Source organism: Ptychodera flava, chromosome 10 (assembly GCF_041260155.1).
Source record: "Ptychodera flava strain L36383 chromosome 10, AS_Pfla_20210202, whole genome shotgun sequence".
Lineage (NCBI taxonomy): Eukaryota > Metazoa > Hemichordata > Enteropneusta > Ptychoderidae > Ptychodera > Ptychodera flava.
This window is the reverse complement of record NC_091937.1, coordinates 5730829-5755898: the sequence shown is the minus strand read 5'-3', so window position 1 is coordinate 5755898 and position 25070 is coordinate 5730829. Positions and strand designations below refer to the sequence as shown.

The 25070-nt window shown below is 36.4% G+C and overlaps 1 protein-coding gene across 26 annotated transcripts in view; it reads right to left on the bottom strand.

Annotated features, from left to right (window-relative positions):
• The window catches only part of LOC139141848 (dystrophin-like), a 281115-nt gene that overhangs the window by 137347 nt on the left and 118698 nt on the right, over nucleotides 1–25070 (bottom strand). For 19 of the 26 annotated variants that reach the window (XM_070711564.1, XM_070711563.1, XM_070711569.1 and 16 more), the window contains 20 exons: nucleotides 22495–22676; nucleotides 20049–20193; nucleotides 17990–18080; nucleotides 16529–16767; nucleotides 15468–15650; nucleotides 14019–14372; nucleotides 13124–13265; nucleotides 11230–11471; nucleotides 10371–10700; nucleotides 9755–9970; nucleotides 9080–9193; nucleotides 7162–7488; nucleotides 5869–6042; nucleotides 5116–5256; nucleotides 4563–4715; nucleotides 3616–3777; nucleotides 3098–3226; nucleotides 2446–2619; nucleotides 1453–1779; nucleotides 784–966 (listed from right to left, as the gene is read on the bottom strand). In XM_070711564.1, coding sequence (XP_070567665.1) covers nucleotides 784–966; nucleotides 1453–1779; nucleotides 2446–2619; nucleotides 3098–3226; nucleotides 3616–3777; nucleotides 4563–4715; nucleotides 5116–5256; nucleotides 5869–6042; nucleotides 7162–7488; nucleotides 9080–9193; nucleotides 9755–9970; nucleotides 10371–10700; nucleotides 11230–11471; nucleotides 13124–13265; nucleotides 14019–14372; nucleotides 15468–15650; nucleotides 16529–16767; nucleotides 17990–18080; nucleotides 20049–20193; nucleotides 22495–22676 — 4008 coding nt within the window. The remainder of the gene's footprint in view (nucleotides 1–783; nucleotides 967–1452; nucleotides 1780–2445; nucleotides 2620–3097; nucleotides 3227–3615; nucleotides 3778–4562; nucleotides 4716–5115; nucleotides 5257–5868; nucleotides 6043–7161; nucleotides 7489–9079; nucleotides 9194–9754; nucleotides 9971–10370; nucleotides 10701–11229; nucleotides 11472–13123; nucleotides 13266–14018; nucleotides 14373–15467; nucleotides 15651–16528; nucleotides 16768–17989; nucleotides 18081–20048; nucleotides 20194–22494; nucleotides 22677–25070) is intronic. The other 7 variants (XM_070711567.1, XM_070711565.1, XM_070711582.1 and 4 more) reach the window with 1 other exon arrangement.

The window sequence follows — 25070 nt, the reverse complement described above, 5'->3', positions numbered from 1 at the left end:
ATTGGGTAGGAGGCCATTTTCTCAAGGAACGATGCCTGCATCACACAGCGTTATGGTTGCCCATTATGACATCAGAAAGTATGTAAGAGTTGACCTTTACTAGGTGGAGTATCTGACCCCTAGCTGGTAGTGGACATTTGGAAGTGAGATTATTCTGAAGCTGTGAGATAAGCAACAAAAACACTTAACAGGGTCTGACTAATCCCTTTCTTTTTCAGTTATGACAATTACATCTTTAAAATGTTTATGATACTCATAACAACATGAATATGTCAACTTTTGTTCTAAATTTACTACCACTCAAAATCTCAACAGGAGACTCAGACTGCAAGTAACTTTTTTGGAAATAATGTAAACATTATTTCAAATTCAGATACCGGACAGCACACTTTCCATTTCATCACATAGTGGTGGCTTTACCCATTGAACGGATTATTGCACATGTTTGGAGCAAATGGCCAACGTCAGCATATGATGACACTGGTAAACACCCTGTTCCTCTCAGTTACTTTTCAAAATGAATCAAAAACTAAAGCCCATTTTCTTGGAACATCAGCTTTTCAAAAAGTTTTTTTGCTAAGATTTAATTGACCTAAATGTTCAAAGTTTTTCTGTTTGTGATAACATAACTGAATAGTCTACAGAAGGTTATAAGCCATCAACTGCAAGGTCAGTTTTAAGAACACAGTAAGTCTGATAGATATACAAATCAATCTTGACTGATGACATCCTTTTTCTAACTTGGTTACTGACATTGTCAATCATGCAAGAGTTTACTCTTACCTGAAACTGTAGTCGTCTCTCAGAACCTCTGGAACACACATCATTCCATTTTGTTTCAACCTTTTCCATGTCCTCCTGAACTGTTGACAGTTTGCCGTTCTCTCCAATGGCCATCAGATCTTTTCCTGTTTTCTGGATGATTTCAAGTTGTTTCTGTTTTTTAACCATGTCTTGCTGCCAGTTCTGAATGACCGAGTTAAAAATTATTTCAATTCATATCAAACTGGTGAATACTGCAACAATTTAGTTATTGATCCATCTTCTTTGAGGGAGGATCTAGTCAAGTGGTTCAAATCACTGACTTCTTTGCCAGGACAATAGGCACTGAATGTTGTACATTCGAATCTTATCGCAGTGTACATTCGAATCTGATCGAGAAATTGCAGAATTGATCACAGAGTGAACAAATTTGAATCAAGTCATCTCTTTCGATTTTAATACTAACAGAAATCAGAAATGTAATTTCCCTGTTTGAAATCACAATTGGTAAGGAGTATGCAAAACATGGTCCAATCAGAATGAACTTCATCACAGAAGTTCTAATTACTGCTTTAACCAATGTGTACAGCCAACCATTCTTCACAAAGTACTATATAGAGGCAAAATGCGAGAAGTTAGCAACCTATCAAGTTGTCTGTTAGATATTGAAAGTAATGTTGACTCTCCTACCTGACTCCAGTCAAGTTCCTTATCCAAATCTTCAGTGATTTTTCCGGCCGCTTCCTTTTCATCCAGCTCATTTTCCATTTTCTTCAGCCACTCGGTGATGGAAAGCATCTCTTTCTTGAAGGTTCTGGAAAGTTTCAAGGCTTTCTCCAAGTTCATTTTGCCATCAGTCACCTTCTTGCCCAACATATTGTACTGCTGTTTCAAGACATTTAACTTTTCTGTCAACTCCGGAGGATTGTCTACTTGCCGTTTTTCAACTATTTGCCGTCCGGTCTTGATGACATGCTCCACTGCATTCTTCACTTCACTCAGGCTTTTATAGAACCCCTGTATGGCAGAATGAAATAAAGTTGACAACACTTTGTTAGTTTGTGTCATGACAATGATTTTCATCATAGATCTGTAACAACATACAGCTACATATAGCATTGGCTACTGTAAACACAATGTCAGACCAATTTCCTCTCTGTTTTGACTGTGTTTTTCTGCTGTATGACTAATTCAAGAGCTCCAGACATTTCATTTTCATAGTTTTCATTAGAGCACTGGTGGGAACAATGTACACTTTCAATTATTCTTCTTGTGTCAATTTCTATGAGTCAAGTTATAAATGTTAAACAAACTTAATGTCTGTTTGTCCATACTAAACCCATGGCCATGGATTTTGTTGGAACATTTGAAATACTTGTATTTCCATTAATAAGAGGTTTTGCTTACACTACGTTCATCTCTTCTTCGGGATTTTGTCACTTCTGTCTGACTTTGCAAAGTGAATTCTGTACAGTTGTGACGTTATGTACACTTTATGATTACATGGCACTCTTTGTACATCACGAATGCATTCGCATTTGTATGTACCAAACCTAGAAATTGTCCCTTTATTTCATTATATATTTCAATTCCATTATTTTCCCACTGTGTAATGGAGATTATATAAATGGTACAAAAACTGATATATAATTGTAATTTGGATGTGAAAATGCATTTCCTTACCATACAAGCATCTAACTGAGATTGGATAACTTCAGGTTCACCATTATTCAAGTTGATGACACTAACTCCCTTGTCTACACTATCAAGGACATTCTTCACATGTGCCATCTTGGGTTCAAAGTCTGCTGGTTTCTGGAATTTCCTGAACTTCACTTGTAATTCTTCAAATCGTTTCTGTCAGCGAAAAAGTCAATCATAACTTTTACAATATCTCTCTTGAAGTTTATAATGAACTGCACAAAATTGAATATTACTGAGAATAATCTATTCATTATACAAAATTCCTAGTGAGCGTTTTTATATAAAAACGCTAGAATAAAGGGTAAGTCTTATGATTTGCTTTTTGAATAATTTGATATCCTCTTTGCAGTGGATTCTTATTTTAGATCTGGTAAGACACTTATTGCGAGCAATGTTATACAATTTGGTAAATAGTAGATCATAGCTGAAAATGTGACATTTAGGATAACATGTCGTACATGTGACAAAGCTGACACACATATGGATAAGCATTTTTGTTTCTGCCCTTATAGGTTCACTACATCATGGTTGACTTCATGTTGACATGAACATTTGCGAAATTTCTCAAAAACTATGATGATCCGTTTTTTCATGTGTAGTTGATTACATCAACATATCTAGATTGTTCTACCTTGAGTCCATCTATCTGTTGTTGTAGTTGATGTTGTCCAAGTCCACTTCCTGGTGTTGCCTTGGAGCGGACTTTTCTATTCAAGGCATCCAATTCAGTTTCATGCTGGGCAAAATCTCTCTGTAATTGCTGTTACAAAACAATAGCACCAAACAATCATTTGTTAGAAAAGTCAGGACAGGAATAGTAACAGGGTAATTTTAACTACAGTTAGATTTGTAAAATTGAGATTTGAGTACTATCATTCTGGCTCGTACATGTATTTCTGTGAACAGACAATCAAGAAATTTTATAATTTTTCAATTTTCATGATACCATAATCATTTATATATGATTACAAGGCAATTCTCAACACCTAAACCACGCGTCAATCCACCCACCTACATTGAATACCCATTATTCACCCATCTAACCCTTGCACCTTGACTAAGACAACCCTATCCCCTTCATACTTTCATAATTGCCCCATTCAGAAAACTTCTGCTAAATTCCATATCACATTTTCACTGGCTGCTTACTTGAAATTCCTCTGGCACATCAGCAGCTGCAAAGTTAGAAGCCAGTCTCTGATCCAGTGTTTTGTCAGTCTGTGTTATCCAAGTGTTTACAGCTTCAATGTCATTGTTTATCTGCTGCATTACCATGGCTGTGTCTTCAAGAGCCTTTTCTCTATCTTGCACCTGCAAAGTCAACATCATGGAGACTTGTAGGTCAGAATATGAGAGATGAATCAAAGCACGATACTGTGTGCACTCTGTTCTGTTGTAATTTACCAGTTGGAATAAATACACATTTCCACTCCAAAACTATGGTCAAACTCAAACGTTTTCCTAAGAGGATTGTGTCTTTTCACAGAGCATTAAGGTTGTGAAGGTTAAGAATTCACTGTCAACACTACCCACCACAGTATGTCATCTCTCTGTCATTATTGTATTTTCAAAGCTTTGTTCTACCCAGGGGATATTTCCCCTTCATGTTATGTGTCTGCCTTCAGTCATCACCAAGTTAATTATCCATACACAACTCACTCAGAGATGTTAGAGTAATGTCTGTAACATTAATAAACATCTACTTTGGTATTCTGAATCAACGTAAACAGGGCCTTAAAATGAATGTTTAACATCACGTTGCTTTGCTGGAGAGAACTCAATTCATTATACTTTTTAAAATTGACACTTTGATCTCTGGTAGCCTGATTCAGATATTTCATGACGATATTAAAATTTTTCAGGTTTACAATAAATTTGTCTATTTTACATTTCAGTCTTTCTAATCTTTAACGCTGTATTTTACATTTCTTCAAGTATCTATCTGATAGACAAGGTTTTGCAACTCATCATTGAATCTTAGACCCTCCCTTGCATCATACATCTTTCACTCTTACATCTTTCTACAATGTATCTGTGATTACACTTTTTTTCAACAAAGTTATTCTGCATTTCTGTCTGTCTCATCTGCGTCTCACCTTTCTTGTCACTTCATCTGACTGTTGGTTGTACTGTTGTACTTCTCTTTCAATACTTGTCACCATTATCCGATGCATCAACAGTGTCCTCGTCAATTCTTGAATCTTGGCTCTGTTCTCAATCACATGCTTCTGGTAATCAACTCGTAGAGTCTGAATAAAACAGAACATACGGAATCATTTCTTGTACAACACAGATTAATTTGTAAATAATGCACCCTTAAAACCAAGTTGCCATACCCTGTAGAACAAAACGTTTTTTTTTATCTTCCTATTCTTGATATTACACTGAAAGAAATAAAGAATGCTTTTTTTTTGCAAATAGTGGCAAAATTTTCAGGCAGAGTCATAGCTTAGATTCTAACAAAGTATGTTCTAAATTAAAAACCTTCCTTTTTCTTTTTTCCTCGATTTCAAAATAGCGTTTTACATTAACTGTTGAAAACTTTCTTCAAGCTTTGTATTTGAGGTATTTAGCACAATGAGACAGACTACACTTGTATCAGACAACTTGACACGAGATGTTAAGTTCTGCGTGAATTAATGTTGCTACCTGGAGTTGTTGAGAGATTTCATCAGCATTGCCAAATTTTGGTGCTTGCAAGACTTTCTTTTCAAAGTTTGTCATCCAGGTTCTTTCCTCTTCCAGCAGTTTCTTCAAAGTTCTCCAGCATTCTGATGCTTCATTCAGGATCTGAAAGAATCAAACATTTTTCAACATCATTATTATCTTCAAAGCAATAGTTGTTTCTTGATATGGATATTCTGAAATACCTTATACTATATCTGAAAAGTATCTAAGTCTTAGGATGTCAGTCTCATTATAAACAAAAATGTGCTACGAATAAAAAGTTGATTCTGATTTGACCGGTACGACTACCTGGGGCATTGCTGAATCTATTGCTATATACATAATGTTATGTAAGAAAATGACATTTGTGAACATTGATGAAGCCTTCACAAAATGAACATATAAATCGGCGAAATGAATGCCTTTCTTAAACCCAATGAGAAAGGCTTTATTTCTTTATTTGGACATGTTCCATGGCACATTGCCAATAGACACAACTTTAACTTTCCAGTTCGTCAGATTAGAGGTTTCTTGAGTACACAGGGAAATGAACAACATATGGAAAATTAACAGGAATCTAAGGAAACTAATTTTTGATGCTGATGACAGATTTGGTAGCATGTTTTCAACTATCCACACAGAATTGTTTTTGTAAGTCCACAAATTCATTACGAGTAACCATCTGGTATTGATATTTTGGTAATAAGACTCCCCTGTTTGTCATTTCATTCTCACCTTCCATCTTTCTTCAATTTTTTCTTTCAGATCTTCCCATCTTTCATTCAAGATCTCAACTTCCCTGGCCAGGGTTTCTTTAACACTGGCTGCAGCTTGAAGAACAATGGGTTTGCCCATCTCATTGATGGCACCCACGTCTTTCTCTTTCTCTTTGACCTCATCTTGCACTTTCTGTGGATAGATCGACAAGTTCAAGGTCATTGAAGGAACATTTTCTCCATGATTGCTTGGCTCAGCAAAGTTCAATTCATAAATGTCACAGATTATTTGCAATATCACAATATCCTGATTGATATGAGTTGGGCCATGGGCATGTTCCTTTCTTCAAATATGCAATATTAAGATATTAAAATTCTCTGGTTTGCTAATGTACAAATTTTGCTCAATATAAGTAACCTTGATACTAGTTTTAAGATTTATTCACTGTATCAAAAATGTCTAATTTTGCTCAGTATAAGTAACCTTGATACTAGTTTAAGATTTATTCACTGTATCAAAAATGTCTAATTTTTGCAAAGTACACAAAAAATTCATGCAATTTTTCTGACAGAACTTGTATTCAACATTTACGCTCGTCCATAACTACAGACTGTAGTCATTCTCATTAAGGTAGCTACATACCTTTTAGACACTTTCAGATATTTATTTTTTTCTCAATTGAACACGTCCCAAACCCCAATAAAGTATACCTTTTCTGAAAGCCCTGATATAGAGCTATCCGACTGTGCACAGTACACGGTCATTATTTGCATAAGAGTCACGTGACAAGCGTTTTGCTGAACCTTCCAAAAACCGGTTTTTCCGCCTTATGCGAACACGCTGCAAGATTTCCGGTTGTAATTTCTTCATTAACAAGCCTTTACAATATCCTTCAAAACAGTGTCTGGGATTTTCTTTATATGCCTTTGTTTTTTTTTCAATGCGCTCTTAAAGGTGTTAGATGAAGGTGGTTTTCAAGGAATTTTAATTATCACGCCATATAATTTGAATGGAGCCTCCGGGAAAAAATCGCAAGTATTTAGCTACCTTAAGAATTGCTTTCTGAATGTTCCCCATACATTTATCTGTTTGCATATTTCATTTTGTCAAATATCATTCTATGATCATTTCCAGTCTGCCCTCAATCAATTATGGTTGAGTACTTTCCTGTTGAATCTTGACCTAGTTGGAAATTTTTTTAACGCGTAATGACTTTCTACTCTATAATAAATATGACACTGTACCCAGCAACATAACAACGTATAACTTAGGTGCCATAAAATTTTTTGGGATGACATTTTGCAAACTCACTTGGTATTTTCTCAGCATCTTCTGAATGTCTGCTGGATCCAAAATGTTCATTTCCTTCATAACGTATTCACTTTCCGTATCATCAATCCAGTCCATTACTTTCACCATGTCTTCCTTGAAGTTCTTACTTTTCTTCAAGGAATTCTCAAGAGTCTCTTTCTGTTCTCTGGCAAGTTTGTTGATTCTCTCCCAGCATTGGTTGAGCTGTGTCAGCATCTCGTTGATCTTGGCTGCATAATCTGACGCACCTTCTTTGATCAGACGACTCCCTGTATCGTTGACGCTGTTCATGTTTGGTTGGAGTGTTTCAATATCATCTTTCAAAGCCTGGAATAATCATTACAATATTTCATCAGGAGAAATGTGCAAATCTGTTTTGTTATCTCAACTGTAAGCAGAAATGCAAAAATTATGCTACTTGTTGTGTAGTATAACTATCTATCTCAATTCAAGTTTGAAATCCATACTCAGGCCTCTGTTGGCATTTTATGATATTCACATACTTCACCCAAGAAAACCTCCAATCTGTACTTATTTCCACTATCGACTCAAGGAAAAAAAACCAAAATACATAAAGATTCAAAAGTGTGTCTTTCAGTTAGTTGAAAAACAACGCAGACAAGAATTGAATGCTTGAATTGAAAAATAGTGGGTTTTTTACCAGATTAACAACATTACAACACTTTCATTTTATCAATGTACAAATTTTCATCCAACTTTGCTAACATAGTATATCTAGTGCTTGATTTGCCTTAATTGTCTTTTATAAGAAATTACAAAACATTCTCTGGTATTTCTGTCAATTAAGTAAGAAATCAAAAAAGTTCCTTCTGCACAAAGACAGGCAAGGTATGTATCTCAACAACCAAAGTGTGTAGAAAATTTGGCATGAATATGAAGATATATGTGTACTTCTTACGTGGTATGAATTCAACACATAATAATTGTTAAATGATATTGAAGAGAGAATTGATCAAACCTGGGTGATAAATGTATGCTTTCAGGTATAATTTTGAGTGAATTATTGTGATTGAACTGTAATACATACCATATGAAAGGGTCGAACAGAACCCATTTTGGTATATTGCTCAGAATAACACAAGGTAACAAATATGGCAACTTTATCAATCAGGAAGAGAGAGAGTATGAAATTTCCTTTTGTTTTATATCAGGTTGCCATGACACAGGAAGTCTTCTTGGAAGAGCTCATTATGTTACGGGTTGACTTGGTATAAAAACTTTGGAGGGAAGGAAGATTTTAGTTTCGAAGAGGGAGAGACAAGAAACAAACTTACAGGTGTTGGAGCGACTGCAGAAAATAAAACTGTTATTTTGCCATTGAAAAAAACTGTCATGCTTTAGAGATCAAAATGCTAATTCATTTTTAATTCTACCCATTCAATATTAGAATGTCCTATTATTCATATGTCAGTGAAGAATTTTTAAATATGACATCAGTAGACTGTATTTTAATATCAGGAAATTGAAATACTTTAAAAATACTGGAAGAACGTTATACATGTAAAGCTATGACTTCCTTTTCATTGAACTCTTTGGAAATTGTTGTGGGTGTTCTTAATCACAACAGCCTGGCCTTATAGTTGGCTGTCAGTTATGCTGAGATACGGATCAAACTAACAGTGGAGTCACTGCTGCTTTCAACATTGCTGTTTTTTTCCTAACTACACTTCCCTCTGCTGCAAAGTGGTACCTATATGATGTTTCAAGTTGACTTCACAGACTTTGGAATTACAAGCCCTGAAATTCAATGGTGGCATAACTCCAGATGTGTGCATACAGCAACGTAAGTACACTTGTCAGCTGCATTTTCTTAATCCACAGTTCAGCTGTAATTTTTCAATTTACTTATGCTATGACCCCAATAACCTAAAACAACCTACAAATCCAAAGGACATACCTGACTCTGTTCCATCTGTGCTTCCAAGGTTTCTACATCTCCAAGTGCAGCCTCCTCAACATGGAGGAAAACTTCTACATCTTTCATCCACACCTGAATGCCATCCACTTCATCCTGAAGGAATTTGACATATCGATGATAAATAACTCTTCCATCTACATGAATTAGTCATTATCCTGGATACTGAGACAGTATTTATGCACTTCTGTGCTCTATTTCATGCCAGTTTCAACTGAAGCTGAAACACAGCGGATTATACATGTCTACAGCTGTGTCATCCATGAGGCTATATAATAATATTGGCAACATTCCCTTTTTCAAGAAAAATATTTTTTCATTGACTTCATATGATTTTGTCAGGAAAAGAATTAAACGCATTCTACAGATTAGCAGCATATAAAAAAGTGCAAAATGGGTTTTTTCATTTCACATCCATTTTTTAGGGTAAAGCAACTTCTCATTGAAATGTCCACACGTAATTTCATTGAGAACAAATATTTTATTGATGTAGACCTGATTTAGTACCAAGAGTGTGCACATTATTACAATGGTAATATCCAACAAGTGCCATGTTCTTGTTCTTCTGTTTAGGAAACCATACAACACACTCAGGAAGAGGATGTGGGTGTAACATACTATATTTTTTGCACTGGGTCACGACCTTTGGCCTCTCACCTGCCATTGCTTGACATCATTCACAGCTTTGTCTAGTTTGTCTTTCATTTCATTGACGGATGAGCTGACTTTAGTCCAGCTTAGCATCAGATTATCAAGGTCACTTTTCAAAGTCTCGGCTCTCTGTTGAGATGTTGCATTCTTCACAAGGTCAGCACCAGTTTTACACACATAGTCATAGTTGCCCTGCTGTTGTAGAATGGTCTGGTGCAACTCCTGTCAATACAAATGTATGAAAATTAACTTGGGATTGAAAAAAGAAGTTTTAAGCCTAGTAAAGAGACAAGCACACATCAGTTATGAAGTCAAAATCCCCCCAAATTAATAAAGAACACAAAAGGCATATTGACAGTCTTTTTTTAAGTAGAAAAGAATTCAATAATTACCGGTAACCGCATTCACACACTATCATACTGCTACTTATCTTACTTTTTCTAACTTTTAAAAAACATTTTCATTCATTTACCACTTCTAAACTTGCTTTTTAGTAGCTTACTACAATTAAAATGTTCAGTTTATATAATTATATGAAATGGTACCAAAATGTAGAAAATAACTAATATTTAACAATTATTTTTAAAATAACATAACTGTTAAAGTAATATATAATAACAACCTGATATTTCTGCAGTTGATCTTCCAAGACATCAACTTCTGTCACTTGGAATTCCTCTGTTTGCAAAGCCGACTGGACACTGCTGATCCATATTGTCAATGCCTTCATGGCTTCCAGATATTGTTTTGGTGGAGCATTTTCCAATGCCTCACTCAGCTCCTTTTCTCTGGCATTCAATGCTGCTTGCGTGGTCTCCCAAGACTGGACAATGTTCTTCAAGTCATTCTGGACTGCTTTGTTGGAGTCAGTGTTGAACGAAGCCATCTGGTTGCCATGGCTTTTTGTCTTGTCCAAGTGGTTCTTGTTGATGTTCATTTCCTTGAATTTTGACTGAAAAAGAAATAAATTGTTGGATTATGAACCTTACAGTATGGTAATTAATCAAAATACGGCATAGTAACACTTGTTCCATACTGGTACTCAGTGTCCCGACTTCACAGGTGACTAAAAATTAATTATACAACTTTTGGTTCAACACATTTGCGCCCCTATCTGACAGGTGGCCCAAACAGAATGATGCTTATGACAGCAAGTCAAACCTCATAAAGAGATGTAAAATAAATCTTACTCTTACTGTGAGTCACAAGTTTGGTACAGGTGAACATATTTGAAATTCTACAGAACACTTCTTTACTCATATTTCTCAATTTTAGTTCTCATCAACTCACAGCTCCCTTCTACCGTATTCAAAACATGGTTTTGCTCAAATATGGCAGCAACAACAGAACAACAAAATGAATTCAAGTACAATTTCTAACATTATACACATTAACTAGAGTCTCCTTATTTGGTAATTTTCACCACGATGAAAGAAAAGGCTCAAAACTTTCAAAGAATTTATATATTCAAAGAGACTTACTCTGCATTGATCGATCTGAACTTTAATTCTCTGTGGATCTTCACTGGCTGGTTCCTGTTCACTCAACCATCGTTGAATGGCTGTCAATATCTCCTCTACTTTGTGATACAGATCATAAAACTCCTTCGTCAGAGTGGCTTCGTGAAGGTTGACTTTGCGTTCTTCAAGAAGTGTGCAAACATCCTCCCAGCGCTCATTGAAATTGTCCAAAGTCTGTTCAATAACATCAGGGGTTTCACCAACTGGAAAGAAAAAGCAATAAAAGCACTTCAGTTTCACTTGTGTCTTCATTTTAACCATGAGAGAATGCCAGTTTAGAAGAAAAATCTTTTAATATGTTTGAAGCAAATCTGTTATTGACTGCTGATATTGTCAAATCCTTTGAAACTCTCTTCGTAATATTTAAATTTATTAATCAATGAAAACTTTTCATAACATGGGGAGTCTCTCTAAAATTGGATTCCTATCTGTGCAAACACACAAAATGATTTCCATACAGGATGTCTGATTTCAAAATTTATCCAGAAGTAGCACAATTTTGTGAATAGAAATAAATAAACAAATGAATGAACTTCTTTTGCTTGTTACAAAGTTTTCAAAAGCAGAAAAATGCATAGCATTGGATGTGTTTCAAATAATTACTATTCTGAACTTGATTAATTTCCAACACCTCTCTTTACTCCAGATGATTCTGAAAAATTTGACTTTTATTTTGGCGAATCACTAACCACAACTATCCTACACATCTTGTCCATCCATTCATACAGCAAGAGTGAATGATGGGTTATTTAGAATGAATATCATGATGTTATACTGATTCCCAAAAATCCATGATAAACTTTAACCTTTGACCTATGCACTATGCAAATAGTTTTAGCAAGAGAAACATGAGGTGACTATGCCCATATTAACATTAAACCCACACCTGTATGTTTCAATGTTACTTTAAGATTTACTCATATCACCACTATATCAAACTAATGCATAAGTGCACCAGATGTTCTCAGGCTGTTTACATTTCATGGGCACTCATGCAACAGCATGCTTCGATCACATACTACCGTAATGACGGTGATAGCTATGACTCCTGTGCTGCAAGGGTTAGATATTTTGTAATCCTAGAATGTTAGGGAAGAAGGAAAATATTTACAGTGAACATTTTGCATGATTTCATCCAGCATTATGCACCTTGATTTTGATAACTGCTTGGGCAAGGCGAATGCATACATAACAGTAAGTCAGCTTGTGTATGTGGGAGTATGCTATGTTGAATACACTATTTTTCAGAGTGCACATAAATTTTGAAATCTTATTTAGGAAGGGAAAGTGCAAAAACTGTCCTTTCTCATATGCTTTTACCTTTAAAACATAATCTAGGATAAATACGGTATAAATCAGGGCTTGTAATAATAGGCTCCATATACATTTTAATGTTATCAGTACAGGAGGCAAACTATTAACATATTCACTCTTACACAACCAATTCATGTGTATTCATGTCTATTCATACTGAAACCCTCCACTTTTGAAAAGAAGTTCACTCAAGGATGTTTACTGTCAACATTTCAGACTTCCTGGGCAAGGAACCAGCGAACAATTGAACACAACGCCCCCACAAATTACACAAACTTACTTTCGTTTTTAAAGGATTTTGCATTTGCAATGAGCATTTGCCCAAGTCCATTCATGCAAAAGACATTAAAGTAAGAATAATGCCAAGCAGTTATCAACTTCTAGCATTAATTAAAGATAGCCACGTATATATATGCCCGCTATGTTTAAATCATATATCCGGTGATTATGGTACATACATACCCCTGTGGCATCTTTGATAGGAATTGTAACCATGGAAGTAAGTTGAGGGTAAATTATGAGATGGTATGAGATGACTTACTGTTAAGATGGACAAGCTCGTTATCAGTATCACCTTTGGTGGGAGAGTTACTACCTGAACGAGTCGAAGCAATCAGTTGATTGCCAAGCTCTGCAATCTTTTCTTTCTTCTTCTTACGTTGCTTCATGTCTCTCTCCAGGGTCTGTAACGAAAGTAAATATGTCCTTAAGTTTTTCGGTCATCACTGAGATGACTGAACAGTCCGCACTCCCGAAATCCTCCAAATGATTTAAAACCTTTGCTACCAGCATTAAATTTTTGCCTCATGAAAGACATACTGAGAAATATTAACTCACTGCAGTACCATGATTTTCCTGGAGCTGTTAACAGACAAGTTTGCTTTGACTCTAAATGTTATTTTCGGTGGTACCATAATAATTTTCCTCTTACATGAAGAGAGGCTGAGCAATAAACTGGTACCAAAGACACATTTACAAATTAGTTCCTGTGGTCCATAATTTCAAAGTAGGAGACAGACAAAGAAACAGAAAGACTACCCTCTATGATCTAAGGACTACCAGTATGGCAATTTTCATCCTTTTAGGACTAAAAATATAACATCCGTTCCTAGAAATGTTTAAATAATTTTTGACTGTCTACTGATAAATGAAAAATGTGCTTGGAACACTTGGAACAATATTAAAGCCCAGAAACACAGAAAGTTCTTTAAAAATGCACACCACTAAATTATGTTTACATGCATAATACATGAACACAATGTTTGTTATTGAAAACATATTTAATTATTCATTCTCTGCTGTATAAGTCATACAATATTGCTCATCTGCTCTTGCGAGACAAGTATTGGGCCCTTCCAAACAATGAATGTTAAGGAAATATGGACCAAATGCTTATCCTGGAACCTTAAAAACGAATATTAAGGAAGACAACATACCCTGTAGACTTCCATTCGTTCTTCAACATCGCCAGTCTCTGGGGAAACTGCTTCAGGAGACATCAGTTTTTGTTGAGTGTCCTCCATCCAAGCCACAAGATTACCTAACTCACCATCAAACTCCTGTTTGAGTTGACTGGACATATTGGGTTTCTTAGGTGGAGGAGGTTCCAATTCTGTTGTCCTTTCAGTGACTGTTGTCCTTTCCACGGGCCCTTCTTCAGTCATGTGTACAGTTTTGGTGATTGTCTTGGTGATGACAGTCTCTGTGATGGTTTTACCACCATCTTGGTATGTCGTCGTGACAACATCTTCACCAGGCGCTTCAGCATGGAAGCTGACACCACTTGCCATCTTGAATATTAAAACATATATATCATAAAAAGTTTCAACATGGTATATCAATGTGCTTTGCATCATTTTTACTCCCTTTACAGCACCTCACTGGCTGCATATCCTCCTGCCTTGAAAGTTCAAGATTAATGTATGGTAGGTACACTACACTAAGGTAGAATGCGCCTTGGGGACAGATATTCAGACTCTCAAACTTTTTCAATTCTTTTCTGATCTACCACTTGTGGGGGCTCATTTTAAAGTTCTTGGTGTAAGAAACATTTTCACCATCTTAGTTTTTCGTAAATCAAAAATTTTATTTTTCTTCATAGAGTTGACTAAGGATGGCGGCCATTTTGAATTTCGAATATCGGAAAATCTTGGGTAATTTGTTGCTCTAGTACCAAATTTGCACGGTGACGCCCCTACCCCATCCCCACCCCACCCCCCGATTTTTATTCTTGATTATGAAAGAGAATGATCAGAAAATTTTTTGAGGACACTTTGAGCAAAAGTTTAAGTCTTTCATTTTCAAGGTTCATGCTACCATATCTCTGGGCCTCTCTTTACCAGACCAATGATAGAACATGGATGTCAGATAGGGATTAGAAAATGTATAGCAAATCACAGACTATGAGAGAGAGTAACATCATCTTGAACAATGCTTACACCAGATCAGTATTTTACAACCAGAAGAATGTGATTTGACGTTGGGCATTCTTTTTCAAGATATTTTACCCTTTCACACTTATTTCCCGGCTAAATAACAGTAATCCCCATTCAGTACAATCTGTCGTGTTTAGTGGCAAAGGCATATGGAAACAAGTGTGAAGGATTAATATAGAGGTGACAAAGTTACTTGCTTTTAAAATTTAACATAATTGAAAAAAAAATGCAGTCATGATTATCTTTATAAGCCTTCACCTCAAAATGACACAATATCAGTATTTCCAATTTTTAATATCAGTGCCACCAATGACGAACCATCTTAAGTTAGAGGAAGGTAAGAAGCCAGTTGAGAACACACGGATCAAACAATTCTTATGCAGTGGCAAATTTCAGTAATTGGTAGATCAAATAGTTCTTATAAAATGGCAAAAATGAAGATCTGTATACCTGTTTACTCTGTTCTTCCATTTGTTGGACAATAACATCCCATCTTTTCATGAAATGCTCAAGTTGTTGCTGGATGGTTTCTGCCACAGCATTGTTCCTCTCAAGGTAATTGACAACTTCCTGTGCACTACGGTTAAGATTGGCAAATTTTGTGTGCTGCCTTTCAAGGTCTTGCTCTAAAATCTGGGAGAATGTGGAAAGACAAAAGACAGTCATGTGCCTCATTCACGCCACAAGGAGGCACTGTGTTAAACCGACCGTGCTGGTTAGGAAGCGGCATGTGTAATTTTGAGCCGGTGCATACATGTGAACTTGTGCATGTAGTTCTAAATTTTTGAGATAACAGATAATTGGGCACAACTGTAGAACAGTGGGTACAGTATTCCAAACTCTAGTCATCTGCTTGTTTTTGAGAGCTTTATATCACGATAAATTTCCCTCCCTTTCCCTCATTACTGTAATACGGCATGGCACAAACCAAATGTACTGTAGTCTTGTAAACACTTCAAAAGGTAGGTCAAGTTTTAACTTGATGATGATTAAGCACTTCAAATCTGCTCAATGACTACAGCAAGCATAGAATAGCAAAAAGTATAACTTTGCAGAGACAGTCTGTCTGTAAGGTTTATCCCTGCAGAAAAGTACATGTATACTTTATAAAAGTGAGAAAATCCAGTGGTCATACATTCAGACCAAGCAGTGCTTTCATTTACTTTAGTGGATTTGCAATCCTTTGAGTCCCACTGACAATCAAAAACTAAAAGCAAGCAACAAATGAAAATAGAGTAGCAGGACCTGTCTGAATAAAAGACCACTTGATTTATATCAGAACCAGTTATGGGGACAACAACACGCTGCAGGATTTTCCTAACTAGGTCACTTATATTGAATAAGTGACATTTCTCATTGCCTTCATTGCACAGAATATTAAGTGTTTCACATCACAAACTGATTCCTATTCCATAAGAGTCCGTTTCATTGTATAAACAGTGTGGAACGGAAACTGCTAAAGTGGTACAAGAGTCTTGTGCATTTCCTCAATTTTCTGTAAGACTACACACCTTCAGTGTTTTCACGCGAGACACAACATCAGTCTGGTCCCGGATCTCTCTTTCCCTCATTTCCGTCAGGATCTTCTCCTTCTCACTCAACCAATCACTGAACTTGGTGGTTTCATCACTGAAATGCTGCCATTTTGAAAGCACTTCTTGCAGGACAAGCCACCTCTGCTCTGTCCACTGGCAAACTTTGGCCCATCGTTCACCAAGTCTTTGCAGCTGCTCCTCAAGGGCTTGAGTTGCTGCGGTAGTCAAATACAGAGTGTGTGATCAATGAACAGTGAAATTCAAAACAATGTTGAGCTATAGCAGTATATCAATTTTGGACACTTGAACTTGAAACTTAGAAAGTTAAAATGGCCATGTAAAATACTTCTTATGAATCCCTGATTTGCACTTAACTGAACCGAATCATCTGAATTGTTCACCTCGTGTAGTGTACAAATAGGCTCTACAGGATCTGATTGGGGCTTATGCAACATGAGAATGACAACACAAGATTAGTTCATAAACACTTACAAGGAACTAAAAGGAAGGAAAATATTGTATTAATGGGATCATAAGACTGTTAAGAACATTTCTGCATTCATGTGAAGGCCTTGGTTTGAAAGCATGCATTACATGAATGATTAAACTTTAATGCAGGAAATGGAGCTAAAAGTGTAAGTGATGAGGCTATGTCATCTATTATGGAGTATTATCTTTAAGTAGGATGAAAAGGAGCAGACATCAGATCAAAAGTGGATCACAAAGCCCATTGATTTTCTCCACAAGTAGAAGCAGGAGTGAAGTGATATTATAAAGGCTGTGATCCTGTAGAGCAAGTGCAGTAAAACTTTTTTGTCTCACTTTTCACTATATACCTTTACAAGATACTACAGTGATATTTGACAACTTCCTACTAAGTCAACAGTTGTTTATGCTTGCATTCAGTGTTTCATCCAGGATGGAATCAACAGGGGGGATTTTCCCCTTTACCAGAAAATTCAAGGGGGATTTCACCTGTTCATCTGTTCTACTTGTATCTCTAAGGTGTGACTGGCACCATTTCATTTGGGGCCTGGTCCCTTGACAAATTACTAGGGGGTGCCACCATGTCAACAGAGGGGGAATCTCCCCATCCCCTCTCTAGATGAAACACTGCTACATTCTCAATCAATTAGATCAAATCTCTTTAAAATTTCATCAACATTTTCTATGCAAAGGCTTTTGAAGACTCATATTTCTTTTAAACTGGACAGTTTAACCTGTATATATCAACTAATGTAGGAATGATTGAGCTGAAAATTGCAATGTTCACAATCAACAATTTCTTTCCCAGTAGATCCTTCAACACAAGAAACAATTAAACCACTTCACATTCCATATTTTGTGAACCATACTCAAAACATCCTCTGTCAATTTACAAACATTCAGTAATTCAAGATTCCCAACAGACTAAACACTTCATCTGTTAAAACTCACCATTTTCAGGACTGTTTTCATCCACCACAACTACCATGTGAGTCAGTGAGTTGACTTTGATCTGTTCCCCTTCTAACTCCTCTTGGAAGTCCTGCGTCAAATACAGAAACAAAATGAACAATACATCTTACACAACACAAGTGTAGAAGTACTTAAAATTAACAGAAGTTTAAATGATTCACTTTTTGGACTAAGAATTGTTTTCTTTTTCAACTTTCCTTGACCAAACAGAATTTATTTTTCATTGATACTGGAATAGTATGATGAAAAACAGCATCAACTGATTTACAATAATTCACTTTGTGTGCTTCTCATTTTTTAAGCACACCATGTTGATTCTTTTACTAAAAGTCAAATTACTTTTTGTATGTAAATGGAAAAGAACTTTGAATGTGCACTTCAAATTTTGATGTTGTGTCATTGTTTTTTGAAAAATGGGCTGTTCTAATGATGTAAACAGGCTGAAAAGGCAAACATGGGTACCTACATAAAAAGTTCTGATGACAACACTGTAGACAATAAAATCTGTTGCTACAGGGCACTCCTTTCCTCACTTACTCCTCCGACTGGATGCAATGCATGCAGCGAGGAGAGAAATACCGAACCAGTCCATTGTGGGCAACATTCCGATTTTCCCTACTGTGACAGTATTGATATTATACAATGTGGAATACATACGAGTGAATGGGGAATGTTTGTAATACATACTCACTCACTTGCCTTGATAAAACACAGGTAAAAATACAAACATCAACGTTTATCAGGTTACAGACTCTGGACTGATACAGTATTATGTCACTTAGAGAACTGTCATACAGGAGACCTTTGCTGGTTACATGTGTTTCAGTAAATGAGAACTCTAGGCCTGACCTACAAAGGCTGTGACTCAGCCAGGGTTCTCCACACTGGGATCACGGTGGTCATGAATAATTATAGAAGAAACTAGTTATCCCTGAGACACAGAGATTGTATCTTTCAATCTGGAAGATTACAGGTTTCAACTTAGCAAAGGTTTATGGTGTGTCATCTCATGTCTTTCATCTTAGCAAATACAGACTCACAGGTGATGATTCACAATGCTAATAGCAAGCTATTGCAATAAACACATGTGGCAATACATGGGGGTAAAGCATTGCCTGCAATTTACAATAACTTGCCCTTCATTCTGTCAGTGTGTGTACTTTTTTTTCCTTTAAAGGTAGGGGACTCGATCCCAGGGATCAAGTTTGTTCTAGTCTGTAAGAGGATTATGATGTTGTCATAGCCTTTTGTTTTCCATTGAAATTGTAATCTAGTAAGTAAATTTCCTGGCAAGACAATCTGACGCCTAAACCATGCCTTTAACAGCTTGTGCATAATGAAGCCATGATGACTAAACACAATTGAAAGGTAATTCATTGAATTTCGCTAAAACTACAAACTACTTCTCACTTTATGTTGAGGAAATTTGTCAGTGAAAGTATGCAAATAAAAAATCCTCATCACTAAACTGAAGCCATGAATTCTGGAAGGAAATACCAAGAAGACTGATACTACTGTACTGGTTTGCTTTAAAACTAGAATCCCTTGATTATCAGAACTGTGTCATTTTCCAATAAACTCCATCAGTCAAAATTATCAAATTATTGAATTTTGCCGGAGAAAGCAACGTTATGAACACAGAATTGTCTGTCCTTTTTTAAATTCCTCTTCACAAGCTGCAGCATAGCAAAAACTGCAAAATACCAACAGATTCACTTTCACTCAGATCCGTTCAAGTCTAGTATTCTGCAATAACTCATTCTGCAGTAATAATTTTGTCTATTTAAACTTTGGTCTAACTGATCACTTTAGCAAATGAAATACATGACCTGTACAATACCAAATAGAAGGGTACACAGCATACATTAAATCAGTGCCTATTTCATTAATATTGCACACAAAGCTGCTTCCTAACCATGATTCCTTTTCAAATCTCTAATGCCATTAGTTTAACCTGTTCACAACCATGGTTTCACCCAAACCCATTGTTATAAATAGTGAGTATGGATCAGTTTACTGAGAATAGGGGTGTACTCACTTTATGTTGCTGGACTTGTTTCCTGACATCTTCTAAAGTAGCACCAATAGTGTTCTGTTTTGAAATTTTCTCTTCCATGAGAGAAAGCCACTCATCAAGATCATCCAACTGAGCCTGCTGTAGTGTCATCAGCTTTTCATGTAAACTGTACAGAACAGGTAAGAAATGTGAAATATTTATTGTAAGATCTTTTGGTCAGCTCACACATTTCACTGAGTTGAACCAAAACAAGGTATGGTTTGTTGCTGGTCTTCTTGTGTGTTGATCCAGACTAGCCATCAGTTTTATTTTTCAGGTACACTTTGAAAATATATTTGCAAAAAAGACAGATAGTGCACCATGCATGACAGAAAATTTTAATGTCTATAGGATCTCATATGCACTGTGAATTTCTGAATGGTAAACTTACATCATTACACTACACGTTTCAATATTACTGTCGGATGTAAACCAGTGTTCTCCACGGCGCCTTTTAAGTGGGCGGTGCGCCCACTTTAATTTCACGGCCGCCCAGATAAAATCTACGCCGCCCAGTTTAATTTTCGGCCGCCCATGCTTTTGAAACCCACCGTCAGCCTTGTTCTGGGGTGGTGGGTTTGGTTCACGGCAATGTTTTTATGCCGTGCTTTTGTTTGTTTCTGCATTTAATTTCAATAAGGTGTTAATTTAAATCAATAAGGCACATTTTGCTGTTGTTGTATGTGTGAATTTGTCATTTTAATACCTCGTCAAGATATGTCATGACGACACATAGCGGAAGAAAAGACCGCGAGAGAAGCTCGACCGACTTGTCAACCCATTCACACAATCACCGTCCCGCCACCCGGACGGTGACACAATAAACTGTGCGGTCGCATCAAGATCTAAGTGTTGTCTCGATTGATTCTGCCGAATTTCCCCCAAGAAAGTACACATTCTTTTAACACCCTCAAATTCAGGGTTCTCCCAGCCCAAAACAGCGTCGCGGCCCGCGACGCTATCGTTCAACCCTTGACTCCACCGACCCATCCAAAGAAATTGTAAAGGACAGAAAATTGATATAAAACCATAGTCAAAAGACAGCAATAGTCAGCGACGATTTCTGCTCTTAATTGACGAAATATTTTGAAATCAAACTGATTACACATTCCCTAGATACAGAAGTGGCAATTTGGTGAAATTTCTGTTTGACTCACACCTTGAAATAAAAAGTAAACGTGGAACGAAGACATGTATGCTGCCGATCAACAGCGTAGCATAGCTTACGGAACTGTCTGTCACTGCACCGGCATGCGTTGGCTGCACGTAAAAGCAACTCAACTTTCCAAGATCGAACGGTCAGTATCTTGTGAAAACAGCAACATAGCAATGAAAATTGTTATAGTCAGCGGTAAAAACTCTTAACAGATGGAGCGTTAATTGCTTTAAACAAATGAAAATGCATGTGAAGAGAATAAAATCCCAGATCGCGTGCGTGAATGAAAATATACCGTAAACAATGGCGGATATGACATCAGAGTGGGACTCTTCTATTTTGGTACCGGGGTGTGCGCATTGTCAGAGAACCCTGATAAACGTACTGAAAAACGTAGTATTTTCCTAGCGATGCTGTCAAGGGAACTTCGATATCTCATTGTTTTACATCTTTTAATAGTTTCTTTGATCTGAGCAGTTTTACCAACTTTAATGGTATATTTTACTCTCCTACTTTCTTTATTTGAGTTAAACAAGGGTAGGAGCTTATGCAACTTAGTGAGGATGTACTGAATTTTGAAAAAATCAGTGGAGGGGCTCTGCTCCATGAGTACCCTGTTTTGTCAATTTTTGGTGAACACAAACTATATGTAAATATTATGCAAATGATTATGTTAATATTATGCAAATGGTTATGCAAATTAGCCACCCACTTAATTTTTTTATTTGTGGAGAACACTGTAAACATTCCTGTTTTGTTTTTTCATATTGTTATTTGGACCTCATGAGCACCATAACATCACTACCAAAATGAAAGAGGGTCAGGCCATCATTTTTTGTAAGACACCAAGAATGAGAAACAAACATAATTTTGGGGGGGCCTATACGATCAATGCTTTCACCACCACAATGAGGATTCAACGACTATTTTCTATGACAAAGTGGGACCACTAAACGGGGAAGTCAGGGAGAAGATTACAAATAAATTAATTTGATAAATATTGCAAAACAAAAGCGCTCTTTGCTTAGCAGTACATCCTTTCACAAGGAAAAATTTATAATTTCAGGTGTACTAACATAAACTGTTACAAATGTGAATAATGCAAATTTGGATCAGGCTATTGTAACAGAGATATTCAATCTAAGCATATTAGCTAGCAGTAAACATAAATATTAAGCAGAAAAATTTGTGATATTTAAATTCCGCATTATTTATTCAATCTTAATGGATTTTTTTCCTTCACACTGATAAATTAAATTATTGGTCACTTACTCGCTTTGTCTCTGCATAGAATCAACTCTCAGGTGTTCCCACCTTGTGTTCAATAGACTCATTTGTTCTCGTATTTCGTTCTCTTCCTCCTCTGTGACTTTCCCTTCAAGAATGAGGTAATTTCCCTCTTGTAAGACAGCACCAACATTTCCTTGGTGAGAAGTCAGCTCCATCATAAATTCCTGCCAGGAAAAGGAACATTTTATGGACTTGAAATCAAAGCTGTTATCCAATGATTCAACCAGGTGAATAAGTCACTACATAACGCTGAAAACGATTGGCTGCAAACAGTAATCAGAAGCATTTCAATCACGACCAGCCAATAGTGTGTGTTGTCACACATGAGAATAAAAGCAATAGGCTTTAAATAAGTAATGGTGCATTTGGTTCTGCAGTCTGCACAAATGCTATTAAAAAAGGTCATTAATTTTGCCTGTAGAATCCACTTACAGCAGAAAGTTGTTCAACTGACCGATAATAAAAGTTGTTGAGGAAGCATATGGCAGCCAGCTTTGTACAAGAAATGCTGCAGTGAGTGGAATGCTAACACCTGGAGACTTGATCAAATCCATGCACTGCAATCCAAAGCTGCCTGTACACAAACTCTTTCCTTTCCCTGACAAAATTACTGCAAAGATTTAGAATCAATATTTCACATCCTTGCTGCCTTGAGACATAGCGGCCGAAAAGTGAGGATTACTTTATTGTCCCTGAAGGGCTGTACATGTATGTATATTAAGGGGATTTGGACTCTAAAATTCTATTATTATTTCATTAGTTTTTCAAACCGCACTACATGAAAATTTCAAGATGTAGAAGACAAGAACATTGGCTTATTATTAAAAAATATTTATGATGACTGTGGCTGTTCTGCTTGGGTTCTGTGCATTATTCTGATTCACGTTTATGATGAAGAACGAGTCTGTTGAACCTCACAGGGTTACATGTTAGACATGAAAACTATAAGAAATGAGGGCATATAATATCCCAATGTCATTACAACAAAATCGTTATTTACAATTTTAATTAACTGCATTGTTGAAATATAAATATCTGATATTCAGGGTTTCTCATATGGGATTTTCATGTTTTGAGGCAGACTGCCAAGTGTACTGAACAAGAATCAACAGTAAAAATCAGGCCATACAACTATGTTTATGCACGTAGTTTAGTATTCCTTTCTTGTCGTGTAACCTTAAGAAGCAGTCTGGGCCCTTAAGTCTGGTAATCCCCTTGCTAACTTAAGTAAAAACATACTCCAGTTTGTTTTAACATGCAGCATCTAACAGTCCCTAGATCACGGCAGTCAACCTATGGATTTGTGAGTTGCCAACATACAGTGTAATGGCTCTACCAGATCCCTGAAAGCACAGCGTAACTAATGAGCATGTGCACTGGTTTTGTTGGTTTATGAGAACACACACACGTCTGCAAGCGACAAAGATCAATCCGGCAAAGCTAAGGGCTATTTTATTATGATTACAAGATATGTACACTGGACGTAAATAACCCGGTTCTACAGCTGTAATCAGCTACCCTTCTTGAAAACTAATCACAGACCTGACACACTTTACATCAAAGGTTAGCATTTATCCTACCAGGAAAGACACACCGTCATTGCTTTAATAGCGACAGAAAATTTACAACATGAAATCACTTTCAATCATTATAAGGTACTTCTATTTGTATGTCCTTTGAACTCTACTGCCAGTGAAAGCTCCTCTCATTTTTCATACACTGCTTTGTGCACATTATGTTGTAAAAAAGACTGCAGCCATTAATAAATTTTTTGTAAATTTTTTGACTTTTAAAAGCAACCCATGACATTGTTATATGGTACAACCTCTCAAGGTAGATGGCATGAAATACTGGAAACTTGTCTGCACTAAAATAAGTCACCTGCCGATCAGACACCTGACTAAACCATCCCCATTAGCTGGGCATTAATATTAATAACGTCTCTCCACGTGGGTGTTTCATGTGGATCGTATTTGTTGCATGCAATAAACGGTCAGATATTGAAGTCTGAAAATTGATGCCTTTGATGAAATTTCAATTACTCCAGGCTGCTCCATCAATTATTCAAACTCTACCACTACATTTTTTTCAATTTTTCAAGATCTTAATCCAGTCAAAGAAGATCAGTATTCATATAACAACATCATTAAGCACTATCACAAGGAATTATAGAACTGACCTAGTGAATAATGAAAATCAAGGACCTGCTAATTTTTTTCAAGTATTTGGCAACACAAATTTGCACTTCACACTACACAGTACTTGAACTGGGATAAGACAGTGCTTTCATTGAATTCATAGGTATACGTCTCAGATGCAGAAGTGACTGCATGAGTTGTCAACAAAAGGAATAATTTTCTTCTCTAAAAGCTAAACAGAAGGGTAATGATAAAGACATTCATTTTCCTTGTTTTGTATTTACCCCTGATCTGTTGTTTGTTATTGTTGTTTATTGATATGTAATTATGTCTACAGTAGCGTGTTCACTGAAATAGAAGTTTGGAAGATGCTGGCAGGGGTGAACACATCAAATCACACATCAAATCGATTCTGATAAT